The sequence below is a fragment of the Hemiscyllium ocellatum genome, chromosome 2 (assembly GCF_020745735.1).
Source record: "Hemiscyllium ocellatum isolate sHemOce1 chromosome 2, sHemOce1.pat.X.cur, whole genome shotgun sequence".
NCBI classification, from domain to species: Eukaryota; Metazoa; Chordata; class Chondrichthyes; order Orectolobiformes; family Hemiscylliidae; genus Hemiscyllium; species Hemiscyllium ocellatum.
The window spans coordinates 11,163,232-11,178,549 of NC_083402.1; the positions used below are offsets into that span (position 1 = coordinate 11,163,232).

General features: G+C 41.2%; 1 protein-coding gene across 3 annotated transcripts in view; it reads left to right on the top strand.

The window, feature by feature from the left end:
• fam193a (family with sequence similarity 193 member A) overlaps positions 1-15,047 on the top strand; it is a 234,127-nt gene extending 219,080 nt beyond the window's left edge. For 2 of the 3 annotated variants that reach the window (XM_060834543.1, XM_060834562.1), the window contains exons 19-22: positions 722-952; positions 4,231-5,077; positions 11,632-11,713; positions 14,095-15,047. In XM_060834543.1, coding sequence (XP_060690526.1) covers positions 722-952; positions 4,231-5,077; positions 11,632-11,713; positions 14,095-14,188 — 1,254 coding nt within the window. In that variant the 3' untranslated portion in view covers positions 14,189-15,047. The remainder of the gene's footprint in view (positions 1-721; positions 953-4,230; positions 5,078-11,631; positions 11,714-14,094) is intronic. The other variant, XM_060834552.1, reaches the window with a different exon arrangement.
• The last annotated feature ends 271 nt before the right edge of the window (positions 15,048-15,318 follow it).

Sequence of the window (15,318 nt, forward strand, 5' to 3'; positions counted from 1 at the left end):
TGTTATTCTCTGAAAGTGGTGATTGCTTGGGAGGAATAGTTTCTGTAATGCCTCACCTGAAGGGCTATTAGTCATTTGTGACCCTTGCCAGCATTAATGGTTCTGTTAAAACCATTGTAACCACGTGTGAGATTTTGTGTTTATCACACGATGCAAGGTTTACCAGTTAGAAATCATGGGTGGGAGTTCTGATCTTCCAAATTTTGGCAAAGTGTTTGGGGAGTTAGGCAGGTGGGTAAGCTTCAATGCCAAATGCAGTACACTTCACACCATCACAATCAAGTTTGGCTGCATTGCCACAGAATTGAGGAAGAATAAAAGCTTCAGTTATATATGCACCAAGTTCACAGCGCACTTCCAAAGGCCAGTTTTCTACTTCCTTTCAAATGCACGATTTTGATGTCTTGACTTGGTTCATAACTTCAACTAAAGTAACTATATATAAACAGCTGAAAGTAATTTGCATAATGTCTAATTGTCAAGGTTGTGCATTGCATAGCCTGTAGATGTGATCTTTGATACAATGGTAGTGCTTTTATGATTCATTTTCCTAGCAGTTGCAAAAGCAGCAACAATTAATTGGCAGATTTTGTTAATGGTACATGATTTTTCTTTGCGTGATGGTTTAAACTTGTTATCTCATTAACTTTATCATTGGTTTGAATTAACACAACTAATAAATCATGGCCTGCAACTAAATGTTACTGCTCATGTCTTTCAGCCACCTGCTGCACCAACAAGTAGAAACTATGCAGAAATGCGTGAAAAACTCCGGTTACGACTCACAAAGCGAAAAGAAGAACAGCCAAAGAAAGCAGACCAGATCCTTGAGAAGGAGCAGATAGTAGATCATCGAAAAGTGGAAGACCTATTGCAATTTATAAATAGCACAGAATCTAAACCAGTCAGCAGCACAAGGGCAGCTAAACGAGCACGGCACAAACAGCGAAAGGTAAGAGATTTCTCCATACTACAGGCCCTTTGTCAGTCTTTTGCAACTCTACTAACTGAGACAAAGGTGGTCATTCAGTTGGATAATGTAGTCCTTTTCAGTGCTCAAGTTATACAGCAGAAATGGCAACGTTATGTTTCTTTGTTAAGGTAGACATTGTTATTGAAATCGCATTTGTTGTTGTACAAGATGTTGTGTTATAGAAGCATTATAGAATCCCTACATTGTGGAACCAGGCCATTTGGCCCAATAAGTCCACACTGACCCTCCAAAGAGTAACCCACCCAGACCCATTCGTCTATTGCATTACCTTATATTTCCCCTGACTAATGTACGTAACTTAAACATCCCTGAACACTAGGGCAATTTGGCATTGTCAGTTTACCTAATCTGCACATCTTTGGCCTGTGGGAGGAAATGGAACATCTCGAGGCAACCCACGCAGATACGAGAAAAATATATAAACTCCACACCGACAGTCACCTGAGGCTGGAATCTAACCCGGGTCCCTGACGGTGTAAGGCAGCAGTACTAACCACTGAGCCACTGTGCCACCTATTGTAATCCCAATACTTTGAACATTATCTAGGACAAGGCAGTACACTTGATTTACATCCTTTCCACCTCCTCCAACAGTCATCCCTTCCATCACCAGTGACAGCTGTACATACTATCTATAAGATAAATGGTAGCAACTCACCAAGGCTCCTTTGATAGCAGCTTCTAAACCTACCATCTTTGATATTAAAAACACGGGAACACAACCAGGTTCCTCTCCAAGCCACATACAAATCTGAACTTGAACAATATTACTGTTCCCTCCCTGTCATGAGATAAAATTCTGGAGCTGTTTTCCTAACAACACTGTGTGTGCTGTCATGAAATGGACTGGAATGGTTCAAAAACATGGCTTGGATCCTTGAGGACACTGAGAAAAGGCCAGTGATACTGTTTTCCCATCAAAGGAATTACAACAAAGAAACTTTAACCTATGGGAGAGTGTTCCATAGACCCAGCGCCCTGTGGGAGAAAAAGTTCCTCCAGATCACCATCCATGCTCGAAGCCTTTGACTGATTGATTGTATTTGTCACTTGGTGCTCAATTCCTTGTCCAAATTCAATGACTTGTTTCATCTCATCTTTTGAACATACATATTATATTTCTCTCCAATCTTTTCTGCAACTAATGTAGGTCTAGGCAGTTCCAACCTGTCTGACCTTTCCTTTCCATGTCAGCATTTCATAAAGTAAGGAGATTGTAACTTTGCACATAACATCATTAATGCCATGTACAACCAGAGCAAAACTTTGCTGGTTTTATGTTCCATTCCCCTTGTAATAAACAACAACATTCCATTTGTGCCTTCATACTAACATTTTGAGATTCACGACACTCCTATTCCTCTGTAATGCAGAATTCTGCAATCTCTTTCCACTTAAACAACATGCTGTTTTTCTACTCTTCCTGTCATAGTAGATGGGGTTACTATTTTCTCACATACTCCATCTGCCAAATTTTTGCCCACTATCTTACTCATATCCATTTGTAGGTTTCCTTATGTTCTTTTATAACCTCTATTTCAACATCTTTATTCATAGAGTTGGGAATATTAAGTTGCCAGTTTATCAATATGATTGTCTCTCCATTCTGGAATAGTTATATATTTTTCATTTGTCTTGACCAAATTATGTTTTGTATGGGGTAAGACATTGGAAATAAATTCAGCATCAGAATTTTGTGGCTTATAAATGAATCCCACATAAAAGTAAAATACTCTATTTGTGTTTGCATTTGAAAATTTCAAAATAAATTTTTATGCAATTTTGTATGTTTTATAATTTTTTAAATTGAATTGAACAAATTGATATCCTCATTGAAGCTCACCATTTGGAACTCATGAAGTGGAGAAAATGTGCTTTAACTTGCTTAGTACTTGTTTAATTTTGTGTATTACTGTAAAGGTTGCCAGGACTTCTGTTTTGAGAGCCAGCCTGACTTGTGCAGGAGGCATTGGGCTGTGGGAATGTGTGGAAACAAAGAAATTAGTTTGGTATTGTTCTTGTGAGCTGGCATGAACGGCTGAATCTGTGCTTTAAACATTATTAGATTTAGGCCTTTGGGGTTTGAGTACTTGTTAATGAGTTTTGAATTCTAGAAACAAGGGAGTTTCTAAAGACATTGCGTTTCTCATTTAACAGAAAGACTAGAGGGAAGTGATATAAACTAAATGGCACTGTTCAAATTAGTGTACAGGGACACCTCTAGGTTTGCTAATCTAGATTTATAAAAGTGGCAGGAAAAAAATAAATGGGATATTAGATTTCATAAATGGAGGTCGGAGTCCAAAAGTGAGGTGCTACAAAAGCACAGCAGGTCAGGTAGCGTCCAAGGAGCAGGAGAATCAACGGTCCAAGGATGAGCTCTTCATCAGCTCTGCAGTCCTCGCTTTCTCCTCCTTCATAAATCTGAGTGTTGACTGCCAAAGTGGAGAAGTTATGTTGAGCTTGTGTATAATCAGCTGTGAGAATGTAAACACTGCTCACTTTACTGATCAAAGAGTTATGCCTGAACCATCGATTCCCCTGCTCCTTGGGTGTTGCCAGATCGGCTGTGCTTTTCCAGTACCACACTCTTGAACTTGTATATAGCTCTATTTTATGTAACTAGAGTATTGTTTGCAATTCTGTATTACAAAGATTGGCACTTGTGGATTGGATTGGCCAAGTTTTATATTGAAGTAAATTATGTTTTTCAGTCAGGGTGAGCAGTTTGCACTTCCTGCTTCCCCAGGGTTCTGGGAGTTGCAGTATTGATTGGATAACAAAACTTACCTGTGTGAAAGTGAAAATGCATAACATCCGTTGAACATTGAAGAGGTCACCAAGTTGAGTCTAATGAGATGCAACTGAACTGTTCAAATACACTTATCATATGGAAAAGCCAAAAGCTTATGTTATTGTTGGTTTCTGGAAAACTCAGCTGGCCAGGCACCAACTGTGGAGAGAGAGAGAGAGACATGTTTCTGAGGAGACACGTCTCAACCAGTCATGTATTTTCTGTAGGCTTAGCTTGAGTCATGAAAAAAATGAATTTCATGAAGAAAGCAAGGTGTATGTAATTTTTTTCACTTCCAAGTTGAGGAACCTGATTGTTAATGTGTTAGCTCGGGTGTAAAGCTTAACTGAAGACCACAGAACTACAATGGGGTGAGTAATACACCTTCTTATAACAGCCACAAAAGCTTTAGCTCAATAAACTTACTGCTGTTTTCCTCCAGCAGGAAGAGAAGGCACGACTTGAGGCTGAAGCCCGTGAGAGAGAACAGTTACAACTACTCGAGGAGCAGAGACGGCAGGAAGAGGCAGAGCAGCTAAAACAGGAATTACAACGGCTTCAAGAACTGCAGCAAATAAGATCAGCTAAGAAAAAGAAAAAAGAGAGAATTAAAGAATCCCAAAAAAATGAATGCTTTTTACAAAATGCACGTTTAAAGGAAACTGCTGTGGATCTGGTAAATGATAACTGCAAATCCCAGCAGCCAGATACTGTAGCAAAACCTCCCAACCTACCACTGATACAAACAAACAGCAAAGAGGAGCAGAAAGCGCTGCCAGAATCTAGTACAACACAGCAGTCACCAGCTAATGGCAAAGATCCCAGACTGCCCCAGGCACCATCTCAGCGGGAGGGTAAGGCCAAGCAACCAGACGCCAACATCAGCCTGGAACTCTCAGTCCACAATGAAGTAAATGGCAAGCAGAAGGTAAAATCGCAGGTGGTCAAACAGAGTACTGAACGGCCATTGAAACCAACTGAGGGCTTCAGACCTTGCGAGATGCATCCGAAAAGTTCAGCCAAATGTCAGGCAGAATTGGGAACACCCAAACCAAAGCTGTCTGAGTGCCAAATGGTGGTGGAAACCAGAAAGGAGGAGAAAAAAGGAGTTAATGGCAACGGGAAGAAGCTCAACCATGTGAAAGAAGAAAAGGTGTTAGCAGTGAGTGAGCCTGCCCCTTCTAATGACCAGCAACAAGTTAACAAATACACTGCGGAATCACCCCAACCCAAAGGAAAAACCAAGAAAAACAAAAAGAAGAAAGGCGACAAGCTAAACAACTCTATTGGTAAGTGTCACACTACTTTTGTTTGAAAAGAAGGAATGCTTTGACCCAGTTAGCCTTGCCAGTAATGTTACTCAGTCATGTGAGTGAATACCACTTATCAGTGTTCGCTTGGACAGCTAAAAGAAGTTTTAGTGTTAAATCAGTCATGGCCAATGCTATTCACGCTATTCCTCTGCCTCTGCTGCATCTGTTTCCAGGATGACAATTCCACCATAAAATAAATCCCAGATGGCCTCCTCCAAAGATTGCAATTTTCTCTACCACATGGTGGTCAATACCCTCCAGTGTATCTCCTCCATTTCATGCACCTCCGCCCTTGAACCCCACCCCTCCCAACGCAACAAGAACAGAACCCCCCCTTCACCTTCTACCCCACCAACTTCCGTATACATTGCACGATCCTCCACCACTTCTGCCACCTACAAACAGACCCCACCACAAGGCATTTATTTCCCTCTCCACCCCATCAGTGTTTCAGAGAGACCATTCTCCATGACTCCCTTGTCAGATCCATGCCTCCCACCAGCCCACATCCCACTTCTGGCACCTTCCCCTGCCACCACAGGAAGTATAAAACCTGTGCCCACACCTTCTCTCTCACCTCTGTCCAAGGACCCAAAGGATTCTTCCACATCCGACAGGAATTCACCAATACTTCCACAAATATCATCTACTGTATCCTTTGCACCCGATGTGGTCCCCTCTACATCGGGGAGACAGGACTTCAACTTGTGGAACGTTTCCGAGAACATCTCTGGGACACCTGCACCAACCAATCCCACCGCCCCGTGACTGAACACTTCAACTCCCGTCCTACTTCACCAAAGACATGCCTGGGCCTCCTCTATCTCCAAACTTTAACCACCTGAAGCCTGGAGCAAGAACATCTGGCGGCACGATGGCAGTGGTTAGCTCTGCTGTCTCTCAGCGCCAGGGTCCAGGTTCGATTCCAGCCTTGGGTGACTGTCTGTGTAGGGTTTGCACATTCTCCCTGTGTCTGCGTGGGTTTCCACCCACATTCCAAAGATGTGCAGATCAGGTGAATTGGCCATGTTAAATTGTCCGTAGTTGTAAGGTGCATTAGTCAGAGGGAGGGGTGGTAGACCTGTTGGTCTGAAGGGCCTGTTTCCACACTGTGGGTAATCTTATCTCGTCTTCTGCCTTGGGACCCTGCAACCACTTGGGATTAATGTGGGTATCACTAGTTCCCTCATTTCCCCTTCCTCCACCTTATCCCAGTCCCAAGCCTCCAAATCGGCACCATCCTTTTGACCTGTCCAGAGTCTTTCCCATCTATCCACTCCACCCTCCTCTCCGACCTATCACCTTCGCCACCACTCTAATCTACCAATTGCATTCTCAGCTACCTTGCCCCCTCCCGCCCCAAGCTCCACCTCCTTACCACCCTCCCATTTATCTCTTAGCCCCCCACCCAAAAGCCTCATTCCCAATGAAGGGCTCATGTCTGAAACGTCTATTCTCCTGCTCGTTGAATGCTGCCTGACCTGCTGTGCATTTCCAGCGCTACACTCTGAAAGCTATTCAAAATCCATACTAATTAGACTGCAGAAGTTCAAGAATCCAGCTGTCCACCATCTTCTGAAGAGAAATTAGGAATTGGCAAGAAGTACTGGCTGAACCAGCAACATTCATATCGCAATAACTTTTTAAAAACAAAAAAAACCTTCTTGTTTGCAAGTACTAAAAAGTGTCTGTTTAGTTGTGTGCTAATATATTTTAATCACTTTCAACATACCTCTGGTCGATCTTTGTAACTGATTGGCTTTTGTGAAGCATACAGAAATGATAGGCAGGGAAGGACCAGCTAGCTGGTCCATCAAAACTTCATCATGTTTCTATACCAGCTAAACACCTTTCACACACCCTGTCCTGCATGCATGTGTGCACAGTATTGATATCAGAATTGTCTTCCTTGCATATTATCTCATTCTATATATTCTTCTCCCTTTTGCATTCCCGTTCTCTCTCTTTGCACTCCTATTCCGTGGTAATCCTCACCCATATGACGATCCCAATGATTTGAGGTGGTAATGAACAGCATTCAGAGTTCTGTAGATTGTTATGCTATAGTACGTTTCGCCAGGAGAGGGAGCTCTGAGATTAGTTTGATTAAAACAAATTACTGCAGAGCCTACTTTAAAATCACACAACACCAGGTTAAAGTCCAGTAGGTTTATTTGAAGGTACAAGCTTTCGGAGTGCTGCTCCTTCATCCTGTGGCTAGTGGGGCAACATCATAGGGCACAGATTTTATAATAAAAAATCAAAGTGCCATACAACTGATGCGATGTATTGATGTGTTTGTTTGCGATATATGAGACAATCTAGGTTTGTCTAATATATCGCATCAGTTGTATGACACTTTGACCTTTTGCTATAAAATCTGTGTATTATGATACTGTTCCACTCGCTATCTAACAAAGGAGCAGCACTCTGAAAGCTTGTACCTCCAAATAAAGTTGTTGGACTTGTTTAGAATGTTAAAGCAAGGTTATAAGTCCAACAACTTTATTTGGAGGTACAAGCTTTCAGAGTGCTGCTCCTTTGTTAGATAGCGAGTGGAACAGTATCATAATACACAGATTTTATAGCAAAAGGTCAAAGTGTCATACAACTGATGCGATATATTAGACAAACCTAGATTGCTGTTAACAATCAATACATCGCATCAGTTGTATGACACTTTGGTCTTTTGCTATAAAACCTACGCATTATGATACTGTCCCACTCGCTATCTGACAAAGGAGCAGCACTCTGAAAGCTTGTACCTCCAAATAAAATTGTTGGACTTATAACCTTGCTTTAACATTCTAAACATTTATTAGAACAAGCACACTAAAGCTCATTAATGTTTCCTCTGTAGCATTTAATCGTATTGTAAATAACTTCAAAATCTTGATATCCTGTCTCAAAAATCAACTCCAAGTGCATATACCCACACTGATCCTTTTCTCCAACCCATCATAAAGATTGTCATAACCAAGCCATAACTTGTGATATCTGTGCTTCTTGAGAGGTTCTTGTTTAAACTACAGAAGGAGGACTACTGCCAAGTAATCTGTCCCTAATACACTAACACTTTTTTTGGTCAATTTTGAAATCTGACCTGGGTCTTTCCTGAAGAAGAGCTATAATCGGACTCAAAATGTTAACTCTGTTTCTCTCTTCACAGATGCTGCCAGACCTGCTGAGTTTTCCTTATGTTTACTTGATTGAGGTTTTAAAATTAACCCCCCACCCCCAATTGCTCAATCTCTTTTGGCACTTTCTTATTGTCAATGCCATCCGTTACTACAGTCTATAAAATAAATCTTTCCTTTTTTTCTTCAATATTGCTTCGTTATTCTGATCTCTTTGCCTTTTGGGTTGCCTGATGTTTTTTGATTCACTAATTTATATCATTAAACTTCCTCCTGTTAGTCAGGGTTCTGTAAAACAGTTGAGTTGAAGTATTTTACTGTGTATTGGAAAACCTCATTGGAAGCTGATAATTAATTCCCTTCCTTTTGCTGTAATTCATTGTATGTTGTGTCTCAGGTAGACAGGGTGGTAAAGGCAGCATTTGGTGTGCTTGCTTCATTGGCTCAAAACATTGAGTATAGGGATTGGAACATGGTGTCGTGGTTCTACAGGACATTGGTGAGGCCCCTTTGGAGTACTGTGCACAATTCTGGTCACCCAACTAAAAGGATTGCAGAGGGTGCAGATGAAATTTAAAAAGATATTACTGAGGCTGAGCAGTTTAATACAAGGAGAGGCTGGATAAGCTGGGACTTCTTTCACTGATGTGTAGGAGGTTGAGGAGTAAAGCCATGATAAGCCACAGATAAGGTAAACAGCAAAGACCTTTTCCCTAGGGTTGGGAAGTTAAAAACTAGAGGGCATAATTTTAAGGTGAGAAGAAAAAGATTTAATAAGTATATGGAATGAATTGCCAGAGGAAATGGTCGATGCAGGTACACTTGAAAGGTTTGGAAGACATTTGGACAAGTACATTAATAGGAAAGCTTTGGAGGGGTAAGGGCTGAGTGCAGGCAAATGTTTATTTTGGCAAACTTGGTGGGCATGAACGAGTTGGACCAAAGGGTCTGTTTCTGTGCTGTTTGACTCTGACTCTCTTTGCAGTGATACTCAGTATTTTTTGGCTCTGTCTGAATGGCACTTTGCACCAAGTGTTCACTCCTCATTGTGGAGTCTTGAGGAAGAGTTGGTCAGTTGTTTCATTGCTAGTTGTATGGATTCATACAGATCCTCCTGTATTGGTGACCCAGACTGAAGTTTGAGAGAGTAGTTTTACAGTGATATGATAGTATTCTCAATGTTCCAGTGGTCACAGTGAATGACTAGTGTACGTGAATCATGGTGCAAGAACAAAGGAACAGGAGTGGCCATCCTGTCCAAGAAGATTGTGCCACCCCAATTCAAATCATGCCTGATTTGCACCAAACTCCTTTGTCTTTCTATCTAACAAATATATCTACTGATCTTGAAAACTCCTTGAACAATCTAGAACTAAAGACCAAAAAAAAGGCCAAGATGTGGGGATGCTGGAAATCTGAAATAAGAACAAAGATTGCTGCAGAAATCCAGCAAGTCTGGCAGTATCTGTGGAGAGAAAGCACAGTTAATGTTTCGAGTCCAGTGACCCGTCTTCAGAACTGAGGTCACAGTTTCCGAATAAGGAATTGCCCATTTCAGTCTGATGTCATGAGGAATTTTTGCAAGGGTGATGAATCTTTGAACATCTATATCCAGGAGAGCTGTGGAGCACTTCTGTATTCAGAGCAGTATGTTCGAACCATAAAGGTGTCTAGTATATGGTGAACAGGCAGTTAAGTGGTGCTGAGCCCAAGGTTAGATCACCCAGAATCTTATTAAATGGTGGAGGAGGCTTTTGGGCCTGTATGCCTAATACTCCTTGTGTTCTTTAATGTAGTATTCTTCATTTTTGCTATGTAGTGCTTTCAAGATGCCACTAATTTTACTGTTCGAAATAACACTCGGGAATTCATCATTCATGACAAAGGAGCTTTCATTCATGACACTTGAGTGTTAGCCATATGTACCATCTCTGAGACATACTGCAACAACTTAGCCAGGCTGTTTTGGCAGCATCTTCCAAACCCATAACTTCTCTCACCTAGAATGGCAAAGGCAGAAGATGGCTGTGAACACCAACACCATTGCCTATAGGTTTCCCTCCGGTTGAGGTACACTGTCCTGATTTGGCACTATATTGTTGTTCCTTCATTGTTACTACATTAGAATTCTGGAGCTCCTGACAATATCTTTGGTGTCATTACAATGCATGGACTGCAGAAGGCAGCTTAACACACCTTGCCAAGGATAATTAAGAATGGACATGATTTGGAGATGCCGGTGTTGGACTGGGGTGTACAAAGTTAAAAATCACACAACACCAGGTTATAGTCCAACAGGTTTAATTGGAAGCACACTATGAATGGACAGACAGTTAAGGCATTGGCAATGGCTCTTACACCTCAGAAGACAAAATTGCTTTTGATTCATTTGGGGGGTAATATTGTTTTGTGAAGTGCGATTTAAGGCATTAAATTAATAACAAATCATCTAGGTAAATATGTTTGTTGAGCCCCAGTGGCGTGATCAGCCACAATCGAATGAAAAGTCGAGTAAGCTTAATGCACTGAATGAGCTGAAAATGTGTTGCTGGTTAAAGCTCAGCAGGTCAGGCAGCATCCAAGGTACAGGAAATTCAACGTTTCGGGCATAAGCCTGATGAAGGGCTTATGCCCGAAATGTCGAATTTCCTGTTCCTTGGATGCTGCCTGACCTGCTGAGCTTTAACCAGCAACACATTTTCAGCTCTGATCTCCAGCATCTGCAGACCTCACTTTTCACTAATGCACTGAATGGCCTATTCCACTTCTATATTTCAATGCTCCTTTTGCAAAACAACAGTCAGCTCTTCCACTTTGTGATGATTATATTCTTGTGCAACCTCACATTATAGAAAAATCACGCTTTAGAAACAGCACTTAAAGTGTTGGTGCTGTAATTGTGTTTTTAAAGTTCACATTGTAGAAACACTGTCCCCAATTCGTCAATTGCGTTACAGCGAATTCAAGTTGCTGAAATACACGTTATAACAAAATGACCTGCATTCTGAACAACATTGGCATTTTCTACAAAAAAAAACTCTGCTTGGAAGAAGAAAAACCTACCTTTTCAGTCAATGTAATCTAATGTTCCTAAGGATTATAATTGAAACAACACTGCTAGATGACAGCAAAGTAAGTCCATCTAAAAGTCTGATCATTATATGGTGCAACAGTACTAGAATTGTTGATGATCATAGCAGTTCCTCTCAATGTGAAACGAGGAAAATAAACCCTGTGCAGAGATTTGGCAACCCTAAGCACAAAATTCACTTCCTCATCACAAACACTGTCTCAGATTATTCCTGTACCATAATCAACAACGTTATTTAAGAAATCTAACTTTTGCATCTGGAAATATCTGTTCATGACCACTTTATCTTGTCTTTAAAACAGATGATGTGTTTCTCCCTAAAGACATTGACTTAGACAGTGTGGAGATGGATGAGACTGAGCGTGAAGTGGAATACTTCAAGAGGTATGAATTTTTGGTGGTTTGGTGATGTGTGGTGGCATTGCTGTGCATGCGGCTGTAGCCTTGTATTTGCTGCCATCTTGCTGACTTTTCAGGGGTTATTTGACCACAGAGTCATCTTCCAGTGCGCGCCAATTAGCACAGATCACTACATCCACATGCAAGATCAGGAGAAAAAAACAGCCTGGCTTCCTGTACTGTAATGTTTTTTGTGCTCTACATTCAGAGTTGCAATGGCTAATTATGATATTTCTTCATGGTCCAGGGATAAAGCCTGGATCCAGCTCTGTTCAAACTAGACTTAACACAGAATTTTCACAGCATTTCGTTCAGTCCAAGAGTGCATCAAACAGTTGTTTACTAATTAATCTCAGAAACAGATTGGTTTCATATTCATGAGAGCTATAATCAGTGTCGATAAAAGAAACAGTTCCCATTAGCAGCAAGATTTAAAACCAGAGAGTACTAGTTGGTAAAAGGATCATCTCTGATGTGAGGAAACTGTTTTCATGCAGAATGTGGTTGAAATGTAGAATGCAATGCCCAAGTGTGGTGGAAGAAGGGTTAATTCAGGTTTTTAAAACTGTATTGGATAAGCAGCAGGACATTTGCAGGGCCATGGACTGAGAGGCACAGGAGGGAGGACCTGTTCTGACACAGTAATAGTGTCCCTACCTCTGGACTGAGGGGCCCAGGTTCAAGTCCCACCTGCTCCAAAGGTGTATAATAAAGTCTCTCTGACTAGACTGATTACAAAAATAGGTTAGCTTTAAAAATAAAGAGGTACGAGAGGGAGGGAGTTGAAATTCCTTGCAGTGAGCCAGCACAGGCACAATGGACCGAATGACCTCTACCTGTTCTGTAACTAGTCTGCAGTTCTGTAGGATGGCGCCGTGTGTTTCAACAATGTGCTGTGTTAAATGTGAGCCTGATTTCTGCAACTTGTCATTTTAGCAAGTGTGGCAACTTAACTAGATCAATTGGAAAGCTTTCAGTTGGTATTGAAAGGATGTTTCCTCTTATCTCGAACTGTCAGAGTTTAAAAAGGATCAGGGGTCAGAGTTTAAAAATAAAAACTGAGATGAGGAAACTTTTTTTTAACTCTGTCTGAGGGTTGTACGTCTTTGGAACTCCCTTCCTCAAAAAGCAATGGTTGCATAATTTTAAAATATTTTAAAAGCAGGATAATAGATTTTTGATTAGCAAGGGGATGAAAATAATCAAGGAAGCTAATGGAATGTTGACTTTTTTTTAATCTAAAGGACTTGGCTTTAAGGATTCAAAAAGTTATGCTGCAGTTTTACAAAACCCTGGTTCAATCTTTCTTGGAGTACCCTGAGTGCAGATCTAGGGGCTGCATCTTAGGAAAGATATATAGGCCTTAAGGGAGTACAAGATTGATATCTAGACTTCAGGCGTTAAGTTACAAGCAAATATTGGGCAAATAAGGCCAGTTTCCGAGAGAATTTAGAAGGTTATGGAGTGATCTGACTGAAGTCTTCAAGATAGTAAGGGTAGATAAACTATTTCTACTGGTTGAGGATTCTAGAACTAAGGGGCATAGTCTGAAAATCAGGGCCAGACCATTGAGGAGAGATGTTGGGAAGCACTTCTACACACGAAGGGTGATCGTTTGGAGCTTTCTTCCACACAAATAGCAGTGGATGCTAGATCAATTGTTAATTTTAAATCTTTTTTTTCTGTTAAGTAATGGTACTAAGGGATGTAGGCAGGTTTATGGTGTTGAGTCACAAATGGGCCATTATCTCATTGAATGGCAGAACAGGCTCGAGAGGCTGAATGGCCGCCTCCTGTTCCTGTATTGTCCCGTGTTGAAAGATTATCAAGGATATCCAATGACGGAGCAGGCTCAAAGAGCTATGTGGCCTACTCTTGTTTCTTGGCTGTTGGGCACATTCCTGATAATTGTCCCACATTCCACATGGAAAGATGAAATCAGGGATCAGTTTGGGCTTATCGGTGAGGTCCACATTTCCCTTATTGAATGACCTGTCGGCACTCATGGTTGGGACTCGTAATAAACCATTATTCCACAGATGAGAGAAGGTAAAATATGATGGTCATTCCTGATTGTTAGCTCAACTAAGAGTTGAGAGAATGAAAGCAACATTGAAAGATGTGGAAGCTGATCAGGTTTTCAGGTGGTTGGGTCACAGCAAGCCATTCTTATGACTTGTATTTACTTAACGAGCTGTTCATCAATGTCTCTTGGCTTGCCTTGGGCTCATTGCATTCTTCTACGGAAGATTATCAACCTCCAGTGTTAACTCTGTTTCCCTCTCCATGGATGCTGTCAGACTTGCTGAGCGTTTCCAGTGCACTTTTTATTTTAAAATTCATTATCTTCTCCTTTACCTTCACAGATTCTGCTTAGATTCAGCCCGGCAAAACAGACAGAGACTCTCCATCAACTGGTCGAACTTCAGCCTGAAGAAAACCACGTTTGCTGCTCACTGATCAGATTAAGAGTTCCCAACTTGTGACTCCACTGAATATTCTCACCCGAATATACAGTACTCTGCTGCGCTGAGAGCTAACCAGGTTGTTCTGGAACTGCCTTGCCTTTTTCTGCCCTTCATCCTTCTGCCCTCACCATCCCATCTCCCCACTGCTGTGTGTGGTTCTGCACTGGGATAGGTGCAGGGCGCCTTGGCCCTAGAAACTTCCTTACAGTGTTTGGAGAAAGAGTTGGCTGGATGTCACTCCACATCCTCCTTACCTGATTTATTCTTTTGTTTGCTTGTGTGTTTGTAGTCTGTGAGTGGGACTTGTTCAAAAGTAGTCATAACCTGCTCGGGTTGGAACTCAAACAATCTTCTGTCTCTGACTCTTCTTCCCTAGTGTCTGCCCAAGCATGTGCTTGGGTGAAGGTCAATCTGTTTGTTCCCTCCTTTGCATCAATCCACCGTGACTTTTTATTCACGTCTTGCATTCAGCACTGTACATACAATCCAACTACTGACAAGGGAATGGACTTCATCAGTTTTTATTCGTCATTGCTCCAGCATTCCCTTAACGAGATGAATTGACCGATGGGAATGCTCATACTGAACTGGGCAGTGAAATCCCAGTTGCCTCCAGTACTCCTTCACAAATTCACTGTTTAAAGTGTACAAGGTTACGCTATATTGTGTTTGATTTCTGACTTGTAGCCAGCTTGTGTAAGAATACTTGCAGAATGAATTCAAAAGAACAATGCTCACACTATCGACCTGTTATAGAGTGTATAATTGTATTAACACTGAAGCCTAAACTGGCTACTTTTTTAACATATTGTTAAGTAATATTAAAAAATCATGTCTTTCTTTTTGAAAGATGGAATACAGTAGTATGGCAGAAAGGTGAACGTCTGACTTGCATTTTTCTCAATCTAAAAATGTCTTTTTATAGCTTTGCATTTCTTTCGAATGTACGTAAGATGAAGACTGAAGAGGGGACATGTATAGTAAACAGAAACACTGTAAAAGGCATTTTGAGTTGAAAGTTGGTAGGAAAGAATCTGAATATTGCTGAAAAGAAAGGCATGTTGCAAAGCATTTCATTCTTCACTCAAGACAAACAAAGTGCGCTAAGGCTCATGGAATCAC